The sequence below is a fragment of the Aquarana catesbeiana genome, linkage group LG09 (genome assembly GCF_042186555.1).
Source record: "Aquarana catesbeiana isolate 2022-GZ linkage group LG09, ASM4218655v1, whole genome shotgun sequence".
NCBI classification, from domain to species: domain Eukaryota; kingdom Metazoa; phylum Chordata; class Amphibia; order Anura; family Ranidae; genus Aquarana; species Aquarana catesbeiana.
The window spans coordinates 245387858-245400546 of NC_133332.1; the positions used below are offsets into that span (position 1 = coordinate 245387858).

The 12689-nt window shown below is 44.7% G+C and overlaps 1 protein-coding gene across 7 annotated transcripts in view; it reads right to left on the bottom strand.

Moving 5' to 3' along the window:
• Nucleotides 1-12689, bottom strand: part of KYAT1 (kynurenine aminotransferase 1) — a 108876-nt gene that overhangs the window by 80023 nt on the left and 16164 nt on the right. Inside the window, exon 1 of one of the 7 annotated variants that reach the window (XM_073600099.1) lies at nucleotides 1897-2102. The exons of 4 other annotated variants lie outside the window; for them this stretch is intronic. In XM_073600099.1, coding sequence (XP_073456200.1) covers nucleotides 1897-1932 — 36 coding nt within the window. In that variant the 5' untranslated portion in view covers nucleotides 1933-2102. Of the gene's footprint in view, nucleotides 1-1896; nucleotides 2103-12689 lie in introns of those variants that run through there. 2 more of the 7 variants (XM_073600098.1, XM_073600102.1) reach the window with 2 other exon arrangements.

Below are 12689 nucleotides of genomic sequence, written 5' to 3' on the forward strand. Positions count from 1 at the left end.
ATGGTGGATGGGATTTATGCTAGGAGGGGATATTTTTTTTTGGGGGGGAGGAATTTGTACCAGTAGGGATGATTGGGGGGTATTTGTGCTAGGAGGAAAAATTTGGAGGGGGAGATTTGATGTTTAGAGGGTAAGCATGCAGATTAGTGTTCAGTCTTAGTTGGGGGGGGGGTGTTTTGCTAACACATAATGTTCATACATCTTGGGTGGAGGGGAACAGTTTGGCATGTTCGCCCTTACACGCCGTTGCCATGCAACATTTCCTGGTGTCAGATAGCATGTGTATTGCTGTGCATTGTGGTTCCCCCAGCTACATTACTAAAAGACATAGAAACCACAGCTCCCAGCAGGGAGCACCTGACACACCTTGAAGTGTTGGATAGCAGATCCTCCTCTTCTCCGATCACCCGTCAGTGCTTCTGGCCCCCCTCCCTGCCAAGTGCCCACATATCAAGCCTCTTGCTTTGGGTGCACTTGTGTGTACTAGCTCCTTAGCCGGCTCTATATGTCCATAAGACACACAGAGCACAACTTGGGCCCACTCCCTTCTTACTGGCTGATTCACTGCAGCAGGAGCCAATGGCTGCTGCACACAGAAAGTGTTTTTTTACCCTAAAAAAGGAGCCCCCCCTCCCCAAAAAAAAAAAAAAAAAAAATGAAAAGTCAGCAGCTACAAATACTGTAGCTGCTGAATTTTAATATTAGGGTACTTACCTGTCCAGGAATCCAGCGATGACCTCATCCGAGCCAATGCATAGTATCTCTTATTTGCAGATTAAGGGCATGTTTACACAAGTGGTAGCCCTCTGAAGAGTGATAAATGGATCACTTTTCAGAAAGCATTTATCAGGGAGTGAGAACGCAACATGTATGCAGTCATAGTGCAGCCCCATTCACGTGAAAGGATCATGTCTAGCAAGCGGTACTGCTCCCCTAACAAAGGGTTTAATTCTTGCTTGAACCACAGCATGTATACACCCCAACCACTGCCTCTGCAGCTTAGTGGGGACCTTGGGGGGGGGGTTGTGGTGGTTAAAAAAAATGTGGCTTAACTGCGTGTATTTATCCCCCCCCCCCCCCAACCACAAGTGTAATCAAGCCCAAAAAAAGCTCATCTGTAAATTGTATTATTAAGTATTTTTAAAACTGTAGCTTCTTTTTTCTATCTACTGATCCTTTAACCATAGACATAAGCTGTTAGACCCAAGGAAGGAGAAATTCCCCCCAGAATTTGTCTGGTCATTGCAGCAACAACCTATGGTTTTATATTACTATTCTACATAAAAGAAAAAAAACAAAAAAACACAACACCATTCATACTCTATACCAGGGTTTCTCAACCAGGATTCCATGGAACTCTGGGGTTCCTCAAGAGGTTGCTAGGAATTCCTTGAGCAATTTCTGCCTCTCAGATAAGTTCCCACGTATACCATTGATCTTTTTAGCTATCTGTAAGGAGGTAATTCTTCCCAATGACCTCAAGTGTGATAAACATTCTTCCCACTGACCATCACTCTAATGTATCATGAGTAAGGATGAGCTCCGGCGTGTTCACACACTCCACGTGCCGAGCCCGCCAGGAAGTCGGCACAGCGCTGCGCTAATCACAGGCAGTGAGACATTTCCCGATCTCTGCAGCCGCACAATGGGACAATGTCTCACTGCCTGTGATTAGTGCAGCGCCGTGCCGACTTCCTGGCGGGCTCGGCACGTGGAGTGTGCGAACACGCCGAAGCTCATCCTTAATCATGAGTTATAGATAAAGTCATTTTTAGCAGAGGTTCCCTGAGACCAGAAAGTTATTTCAAGGATTCCTCTGTGTTGAATAGGTTGAGAAAGGCTGCTGTATACAGTGTGTAAGATAAAATAAAGCAGAGAATTCTAAACTTCACCCACCTTGCTCAATTCTTCTCGACAAAAGAGTTTGCACATCTAAGCCCAATTAATAAGACAACACCCTTAATTACTATGCATCAGCCCACTTCTGTGTGCGTGACAATATGCACGCTCATAAAAGAGAAATGACGGGATTAAACCCCTTCTTCTAAATATATAGCAAGGAAAATGCATCAAAAAAATATAGAATTCAGATGTTTTCTCTGTAATATTGTTCATAAAATAAAATTGAAAAGAGCTGTCTGCTAAAAATTGCTAAAGTGAACCTGTTCATTTTGCCTAATTAGAGCAAGCCAGTTTGTTCATTAGCTCCCCACCACCATTTTTTTTAAATTAACATGTTAATTTGCCTATCCACTTGACGACCGCCTCACGCCGATGTACGTCGGCAAGGCGGCACGGACAGGCAAAATCACGTACAGGGTACGTGATTTGCCTTCCGCGGGTGGGGGGTCCGATCGGACCCCCCCCCCCCGCCGCCCGAGACGGTCCCGTTCTGTCCCCCGGCGATCAGAGACGAGGGGGAGGCCATCCGTTCGTGGCCCCCCCCTCGCGATCGCCGCCGGCCAATGGGAACACTCCTTTGCTGCTGTATGCTAAACAGCAGCAAAGGAAGTGATGTATTCTCCCCTCGGGTCGGTAGTTTCCGTTCCGGCCCGAGGAGAGACGGCATGTGAGTGACTGCACTAACACACACACACACAGTAGAACATGCCAGGCACACATTACACCCCGATCCCCCCCCAATCACCCCCCCCCCTGTCACAAACTGACACCAGCAGTTTTTTTTTTTTTTTTTTTTTTTCTGATTACTGCTGTGTCAGTTTGTGACAGTTACAGTGTTAGCACAGTTACTGTTACCCCCCTGTAGGTCTAGGGTACCCCCCTAACCCCCCCTAATAAAGTTTTAACCCCTTGATCACCCCCTGTCACCAGTGTTGCTAAGCGATCATTTTTCTGATCGCTGTATTAGTGTTGCTGGTGACGCTAGTTAGTGAGGTAAATATTTAGGTTCGCCGTCAGCGTTTTATAGCGACAGGGACCCCCATATACTATCTAATAAATGTTTTAACCCCTTGATTGCCCCCTAGTTAACCCTTTCACCACTGATCACCGTATAACCGTTACGGTTGACGCTGGTTAGTTTGTTTTTTTTTTATAGTGTCAGGGCACCCGCCGTTTATTACCGAATAAAGGTTTAGCCCCCTGATCACCCGGCGGTGATATGCGTCGCCCCAGGCAGTGTCAGATTAGCGCCAGTACCACTAACACCCACGCACACAGCATGCGCCTCCCTTAGTGGTATAGTATCTGATCGGATCAATATCTGATCCGATCAGATCTATACTAGCGTCCCCAGCAGTTTAGGGTTCCCAAAAACGCAGTGTTAGCGGGATCAGCCCAGATACCCGCCAGCACCTGCGTTTTGCCCCTCCGCCCAGCCCACCCAAGTGCAGTATCGATCGATCGCTGTCACTTACAAGGCACTAAACGCATAACTGCAGCGTTCGCAGAGTCAGGCCTGATCCCTGCGATTGCTAACAGTTTTTTTGGTAGCATTTTGGTGAACTGGCAAGCACCAGCCCCAGGCAGCGTCAGGTTAGCGCCAGTACCGCTAACACCCACGCACGCACCGTACACCTCCCTTAGTGGTATAGTATCTGAACGGATCAATATCTGATCCGATTAGATCTATACTAGCGTCACCAGCAGTTTAGGGTTCCCAAAAACGCAGTGTTAGCGGGATCAACCCAGATACCTGCTAGCACCTGCGTTTTGCCCCTCCACCCGGCCCAGCCCAGCGCACCCAAGTGCAGTATCGATCGATCACTGTCACTTACAGAACACTAAACGCATAACTGCAGCGTTCGCAGAGTCAGGCCTGATCCCTGCGATCGCTAACAGTTTTTTTTGTAGCGTTTTGGTGAACTGGCAAGCACCAGCCCCAGGCAGCGTCAGGTTAGCGCCAGTACCGCTAACACCCACGCACGCACCGTACACCTCCCTTAGTGGTATAGTATCTGATCGCATCAATATCTGATCCGATCAGATCTATACTAGCGTCCCCAGCAGTTTAGGGTTCCCAAAAACGCAGTGTTAGTGGGATCAGCCCAGATACCTGCTAGCACCTGCGTTTTGCCCCTCCGCCCGGCCCAGCCCAGCCCACCCAAGTCCAGTATCGATTGATCACTGTCACTTACAAAACACTAAACGCATAACTGCAGCGTTCGCAGAGTCAGGCCTGATCCCTGCGATCGCTAACAGTTTTTTGGTAGCGTTTTGGGGAACTGGCAAGCACCAGCGGCCTAGTACACCCCGGTCGTAGTCAAACCAGCACTGCAGTAACACTTGGTGACGTGGCGAGTCCCATAAGTGCAGTTCAAGCTGGTGAGGTGGCAAGCACAAGTAGTGTCCCGCTGCCACCAAAAAGACAAACACAGGCCCGTCGTGCACTTAGTGCCCTTCCTGCTGCATTCGCCAATCCTAATTGGGAACCCACCACTTCTGCAGCGCCCGTACTTCCCCCATTCACATCCCCAACCAAATGCAGTCGGCTGCATGAGAGGCATTTTCTTTATGTCCTCCCGAGTACCCCTACCCAACGAACCCCCCAAAAAAAGATGTCGTGTCTGCAGCAAGCGCGGATATAGGCGTGACACTCGCTATTATTGTCCCTCCTATCCTGATAATCCTGGTCTTTGCATTGGTGAATGTTTTGAACGCTACCATTCATTAGTTGAGTATTAGCATAGAGTACAGCATTGCACAGACTAGGCACACTTTCACAGGGTCTCCCAAGATGCCATCGCATTTTGAGAGACCCGAACCTGGAACCGGTTACCGTTATAAAAGTTAGTTACAAAAAAAGTGTAAAAAAAAAAAAAAATATGAAATAAAAAAAAAATAGTTGTCGTTTTATTGTTCTCTCTCTCTCTATTCTCTCTCTCTATTGTTCTGCTCTTTTTTACTGTATTCTATTCTGCAATGTTTTATTGTTATTGTTATTGTTATTATGTTTTATCATGTTTGTTTTTCAGGTGTGTAATTATTTATACTTTACTGTTTACTGTGCTTTATTGTTAACCATTGTTAACCATTTTTTTGTCTTCAGGTACGCCATTCACGACTTTGAGTGGTTATACCAGAATGATGCTTGCAGGTTTAGGTATCATCTTGGTATCATTCTTTTCAGCCAGCGGTCGGCTTTCATGTAAAAGCAATCCTAGCGGATAATTAGCCTCTAGACTGCCTTTACAAGCCGTGGGAGGGAATGCCCCCCCCACCCCCACCGTCTTCCGTGTTTTTCTCTGGCTCTCCTGTCTCAACAGGGAACCTGAGAATGCAGCCGGTGATTCAGCCAGCTGACCATAGAGCTGATCAGAGACCAGAGTGGCTCCAAACATCTCTATGGCCTAAGAAACCGGAAGCTACGAGTATTTCATGACTTAGATTTCGCCGGATGTAAATAGCGCCATTGGGAAATTGGGGAAGCATTTTATCACACCGATCTTGGTGTGGTCAGATGCTTTGAGGGCAGAGGAGAGATCTAGGGTCTAATAGACCACAATTTTTTCAAAAAAGAGTACCTGTCACTACCTATTGCTATCATAGGGGATATTTACATTCCCCGAGATAACAATAAAAATGATTAAAAAAAAAAATATGAAAGGAACAGTTTAAAAGTAAGATTAAAAAAGCAAAAAAATAATAAAGAAAAAAAAAAAAAAAAAAAAGCACCCCTGTCGCCCCCTGCTCTCGCGCTAAGGCGAACGCAAGCGGCGGTCTGGCGTCATATGTAAACAGCAATTGCACCATGCATGTGAGGTATCACCGCGAAGGCCAGATCGAGTGCAGTAATTTTTCCAGTAGACCTCCTCTGTAAATCTAAAGTGGTAACCTGTAAAGGCTTTTGAAGGCTTTTAAACATGTATTTATTTTGTTGCCACTGCACGTTTGTGCGCAATTTTAAAGCATGTCATGTTTGGTATCCATGTACTCGGCCTAAGATCATCTTTTTTATTTCATCAAACATTTGGGCAATATAGTGTGTTTTAGTGCATTAAAATTTAAAAAAGTGTGTTTTTTCCCCAAAAAATGCGTTTGAAAAATCGCTGCGCAATTACTGTGTGAAAAAAAAAATGAAACACCCACCATTTTAATCAGTAGGGCATTTGCTTTAAAAAAATATATAATGTTTGGGGGTTCAAAGTAATTTTTTTGCAAAAGAAAAAAACTTTTTCATGTAAACAATAAGTGTCAGAAAGGGCTTTGTCTTCAAGTGGTTAGAAGAGTGGGTGATGTGTGACATAAGCTTCTAAATGTTGTGCATAAAATGCCAGGACAGTTCAAAACCCCCCCAAATGACCCCATTTTGGAAAGTAGACACCCCAAGCTATTTGCTGAGAGGCATGTCGAGTCCATGGAATATTTTATATTGCGACACAAGTTGCGGGAAAGAGACAAATTTTTTTTTTTTTTTTTTTTTTTTGCACAAAGTTGTCACTAAATGATATATTGCTCAAACATGCCATGGGAATATGTGAAATTACACCCCAAAATACATTCTGCTGCTTCTCCTGAGTACGGGGATACCACATGTGTGAGACTTTTTGGGAGCCTAGCCGCGTACGGGACCCCGAAAACCAAGCACCGCCTTCAGGCTTTCTAAGGGCGTGAATTTTTGATTTCACTCTTCACTGCCTATCACAGTTTCGGAGGCCATGGAATGCCCAGGTGGCACAAAACCCCCCCAAATGACCCCATTTTGGAAAGTAGACACCCCAAGCTATTTGCTGAGAGGTATAGTGAGTATTTTGCAGACCTCACTTTTTGTCACAAAGTTTTGAAAATTGAAAAAAGAAAAAAAAAAATGTTTTTTCTTGTCTTTCTTCATTTTCAAAAACAAATGAGAGCTGCAAAATACTCACCATGCCTCTCAGCAAATAGCTTGGGGTGTCTACTTTCCAAAATGGGGTCATTTGGGGGGGTTTTATGCCACCTGGGCATTCCATGGCCTCCAAAACTGTGATAGGCAGTAAAGAGTGAAATCAAAAATTTTCACCCTTAGAAATCCTGAAGGCAGTGATTGGTTTTCGGGGTCCCGTAAGCGGCTAGGCTCCCAAAAAGTCCCACACATGTGGTATCCCCATACTCAGGAGAAGCAGCTAAATGTATTTTGGGGTGCAATTCCACATAGGCCCATGGCCTGTGTGAGCAATATATCATTTAGTGACAACTTTATGAAAAAAAAAAAAAAAAAAAAAAAAAAGTGTCACTTTCCCGCAACTTGTGTCAAAATATAAAATATTCCATGGACTCAATATGCCTCTCAGCAAATAGCTTGGGGTGTCTACTTTCCAAAATGGGGTCATTTTGGGGGGTTTTGTGCCACCTGGGCATTCCATGGCCTCCGAAACTGTGATAGGCAGTGAAGAGTGAAAGCAAAAATTTACACCCTTAGAAATCCTGAAGGCGGTGCTTGGTTTTCGGGGTCCCGTACGCGGCTAGGCTCCCAAAAAGTCCCACACATGTGGTATCCCCATACTCAGGAGAAGCAGCTGAATGTATTTTGGGGTGCAATTCCACATAGGCCCATGGCCTGTGTGAGCAATATATCATTTAGTGACAACTTTTTGTAAATATTTTTTTTTTTTTTTTTTTTTGTCATTTTTCAATCACTTGGGACAAAAAAAATGAATATTCAATGGGCTCAACATGCCTCTCAGCAATTTCCTTGGGGTGTCTACTTTCCAAAATGGGGTCATTTGTGGGGGTTTTGTACTGCCCTGTCATTTTAGCACCTCAAGAAATGACATAGGCAGTCATAAACTAAAAGCTGTGTAAATTCCAGAAAATGTACCCTAGTTTGTAGACGCTATAACTTTTGCGCAAACCAATAAATATACGCTTATTGACATTTTTTTTACCAAAGACATGTGGCCGAATACATTTTGGCCTAAATGTATGACTAAAATTTAGTTTATTGGATTTTTTTTATAACAAAAAGTAGAAAATATCATTTTTTTTCAAAATTTTTGGTCTTTTTCCGTTTATAGCGCAAAAAATAAAAACCGCAGAGGTGATCAAATACCATCAAAAGAAAGCTCTATTTGTGGGAAGAAAAGGACGCAAATTTCGTTTGGGTACAGCATTGCATGACCGCGCAATTAGCAGTTAAAGCGACGCAGTGCCAAATTGGAAAAAGACCTCTGGTCCTTAGGCAGCATAATGGTCCGGGGCTCAAGTGGCTATTTAAGGCAAAGCGGTTGGTTCTTTTCACAAAGTCCCAACTCACATCAGAGCGTTTTGTTGCGCTATTTCCACAGTACAGCAATGCTCAAGATGAAGAATCCCATTATTACTAATGGGCTGTTCATACCTGAGCACTGTGTTACCTGTTGCATGGAGCTCAAAAGAGTACATGAACTTCTTTGGAGCATAATTGCTGCTAAAAACGCTGCTAAAAGTCTCTTTGTACATGGACACATAGGCTAACATGCAAGCGAGTTTAGACCAGGGCTTGACATATTTGCTTGCTTTGAGCCCACATTCACATTGGCCCGATTTAAGATGCGATTTTGACTTTGCGGCTCCGCACTGATTCACAAAAGTAGTTCCTGTACCCCATTTTTGTTCTCATTCGGTAATTGGTCCATCTATGGTCATTCCCACTCCAGAGAAGTCGATCTAAGGATTAGCTTCTCTGGAACTGGACTGTTGGAAATTTTTCACTCAATCAGAGCATGCAGCCACCAATTGGCCGTAGAGCTTATCAGTGTGTTCTGACAGCGCAGGATTTCTCTATCCACCTCGCTTTTATTGATAAGGGCTGGCTTATAAAAAATCCATCCAAAGCCTAAAGCCTTGTACACACGATCCGATTGTTGGCCAACAGAGCGTCAGACTTTTGTTCCGAAGGGCGTGTGCTGGGAACTTGTCTTGCATAAAAACGGTACACAATTGTCGGCCAACAAATACGAACGTAGTGACGTACTAGACGTACTACGTGCCGATAAAGAGGAAGTTCAATTGTCAGGCGCCACTCTTTGGGCTCCTTCTGCTAATTTTGTTTTAGCAGAAATTTGGTGAGTGTTGATTTGCGCTTTTCAGTTCGTTTCTGAACGTCCGTTCGTCAACCAGCGATGTTGCGGAATCGGAGGAGATAACGTGCTATTATTGGGCTTGGAGTTATTGCTTTGACCCAAGTGTAGTCCAGGAACAGGAAGAGGAGAATTTCTTGGAGCAAAAATTGGTTGCTTAATCGTGACCAATTATGTCATATGCCTTTGCTGCGGGAGCTTCAGGAGAATAATCCGGATGGTTTTCGGAATTATCTCCGAATGGCGGACCCCTGCTTTTCCAACTTTTGCCATTGGTGACCCCTGATATTAACCGCTTGCTGTTGTACTGCGGCAACATGGCTCGGCTGCGCGAATCAACGCTATGTTACGTCGGTAACATAGACGGCCACTAGGGGGCGCGTGCGCGCCGCCCCGCTCGCCCCCCGAGCCGGTCTAGATCACCTCCAGGCTCCCACAATCGCTCGGGGCACACAGAGAACCGGGAGCTGTGTGTGTAAACACACAGTTTCCAGTTCTCTAAACAGAGAACTGACAGATCGTCTGTTCATACAGAGTATGAACAGCGATCTGTTAGTTTCCCTGCACAGTCCCCATCCCCCTTCAGTTAGAACACAAACTAGGACACACATTAACCCCTTCACTGCCCCCTAGTTTTAACCCCTTCACTGCCAGTGACATTTTTACAGTAATCAGTGCATTTTTAATCGCACTGATCGCTGTATTAATGCCAATGGTCCCAAAAATGGACACAGGGTCACGTGTCTTCATTAGGGGGATATCCCCCTGATGAAGACACGTGACCCTGTGCCGAACACGCGTAGAAGTGGGGCCAGGACGGAGCATGGAGCTGTCTATTTTGCTGTGATGCGACGCACACTTTACCCTCTCTGACACTCATTATCTGGAGGCTATTGCTAGATTGGTGCACCTACGCACCCCAAATTTGTGAGTACCCCATTGTGGGGAGTGATTTTATATTTCAATAAAACCCTTTTAAACGTTATTGCACCATCCAGTTTTCTTTCTCTCATTCTCTCATATCTTTGGAGCTGCTGTTTATACTGTGCACCTGGATCTCATCATTGAGCCGTGGGATGGCTCCAAAGCGTGTTTAGACTTGGTTTCACAGCTGGGTCATACGCTCTGAGATGAGCAGCTTTCCTGGGGGGTCACTGGATGACACTGGAGCATGGTTTTATAAGCACTGAGATTATTTGGAGCATGCTGGATTTTCATTTATGGACATTTTCATACACCCATGTTATTGATTATTGAACTCACGGATCACTTCTAATATTGTTTTTTGGATCGTATATCACACTACTGTATGGCACTGGGCACTTTTTTGAATATTGCACTTATTATGTATCTACTGTGGTAGATTTATTGCACGTTGCACTTGATATTATATTTATTATGTATATTTTTATTTGATGATTTGGTTTTGCAATTTTTATATTGCACTGATGCAATAACACCATTTTGTATAATTTTTAGCACACTATGTATATATGATTTAAAATATTCTCTATTTTGATTATTATTTGGTACACTTAATTTATACAATTGCTATTTTTACACTTTAGCGCAGCATATTTTTCTTATCTTAAATTGGTGCACGGTATATGAGACGTGTTCTACGCAGGCAGCTAGGTGTGTTTTTTACTCTTGAGGCATTAGATCATTGGGGCTCGCAAGGTTTTCCTTTATTTATAATATTCAATTACAGGCTCTCTCGTGCCAGAAGGGTGATCGAAAACGCCTTTGGCATCCTATCGGGTCGTTTCAGGCTGTTTTTGACTCCAATCAAACTGGCACCCTACAAGATCAACCATGTAATCCTGGCTGTTGTATCTTACATAACTTTTTTTTTTTTTTATTTTTTTTTTTTATTTATAACAGAAAAGGAGGCCCACATGGACCGATACAGTACAATATACAGGAAATTGTCAACAAACGAATTACACAACACACCAATATGCATTGTTCTTGAAAGATAGGTGTATACTTAATACATAATGACATTCAGGTCTCTACCCTGGAGAGGAACCTATATGCTTCCTATTATGCGTTATGTTAGGTTAATACAGTCCCGTGAGCTCCTTCCCTTCCTTTTTTCCCGTTTTCCAAGAATTGTAGGAGTATCCTACGGGTAGGAGGAGAGAGAGAGTAATGAAAGAGGGGAAGTGAGGGGAGAGGGGGTAAGTGAGGGAAGGGGGGGAGGTAAGGGGAAACATTCCCCGCGGTCATGGAGTGTTCTAATAAGGTGCATCTGAGATGTAACTGTAGTATCGTTATCTGCCCTGTATGTATAGGTTAGGAGTTGAGTTTACCTAATGAAGAGTCAGTTAGCTAATGAAGCCTCTCGCATAGCTTGGCCTTCACTTGAGTATATAAACATGTTCCACAGCTGCCATGTTTTAGAGAACTTCTCCTGTTTGTTTTGTGCAGTGTGGATGAGGTCTTCCATTCTTTTGATTTCCTCTACCTTTTTCATCCAGAGGTCTATGGTTGGTGGAATTGTGGATTTCCAATGCAGTGGGATACAGGCTTTAGCTGCGTCCAGAAGGTGTCGGGTCACTGAATTTTTGTACGTCTTTATAGGGATGTCTGATGCGTGTAGGAGAAAGAATGCTGGGTCGTCCCTGATGTTGTAGTCTGTGAATTTTCGTATTGTCTCCCGGATTGTTTGCCAAAAGTTCGCCAGTCTGGGACACGACCAGAAAATATGCAGTAGTGTCCCCGGTTCTGTCTGGCATCGCCAACAGAGGTCAGATATCGTCGGGAAGAATTTGTGTAACAGTGCTGGAGTTCTGTACCAATAAGTGAGAATTTTGTAGTTTGTCTCTTGAGTTTTGGCGCAGATAGAAGACTTGTGTGTAAATCGGAGGATTTGTTGTTTCTTGGTTATGTTAAAGTTGCAGTCTAGTGCTTTTTCCCATTTAAGTAAGCCCGGTGCGACAAAGTCCGTCGGTGGTGTATTTAAAAGGTTGTATGTCAGAGAGAGCGTGTGTGGTACTACCCCCGAGGTGGAACATAATTCTTCAAATGTGGTAAGAATTTGGACATTCGTGGGAGGTTGGATAGATTTTAGGAAATGGCTCAACTGAGACGCCCTCAGGAAGTCTAGGCGAAACGGGCCCATGGGGTCAGAGAGTTCTGTGGCTGTTTTCCAGCGCCCCCCAGAGCTAAAGACATAATTTTTTAAGGGGGAATGCAACTAACTACCTTGCCTCACTGCCAAGTGACGTGGACCCTGCAGTGGCAGGCCCAGCTGAAGAGGCTGCAGCTCGGCCATCTGTATGCATGCTAACGGCTCTTGAAAATGCCCGTGCTGGATTGCCCTCACAAATTGCCAGAGATTTACGGCAGAAATAACTAGATTATTTTGTGGGTAGAGGAGCAGTGGCTTGGCAGCAAATTGTAGCCGATTATGCCTAATATAATTTCGAGATCCTAAACTCATATTTCATTTGAACTACTGTTGTCTGTGTTTCTTATGGGCTCTTTCTCACAGGGCGGATCAGTGATGATCCGCCCCGTGAATATCCGCTTGCTCAGCGGGGATCACTCCGCCGATCCCCGCTGAGCAGGAAGATGACAGGTGCATCGCTGCACACTGTGCAGCGATGCACCTGTCAGAGCGCCGCTCTCCCCTATGGGGGGGGATCGGATGATGACGGACCGTAGTGTCCGCCGTCACCCGATCCG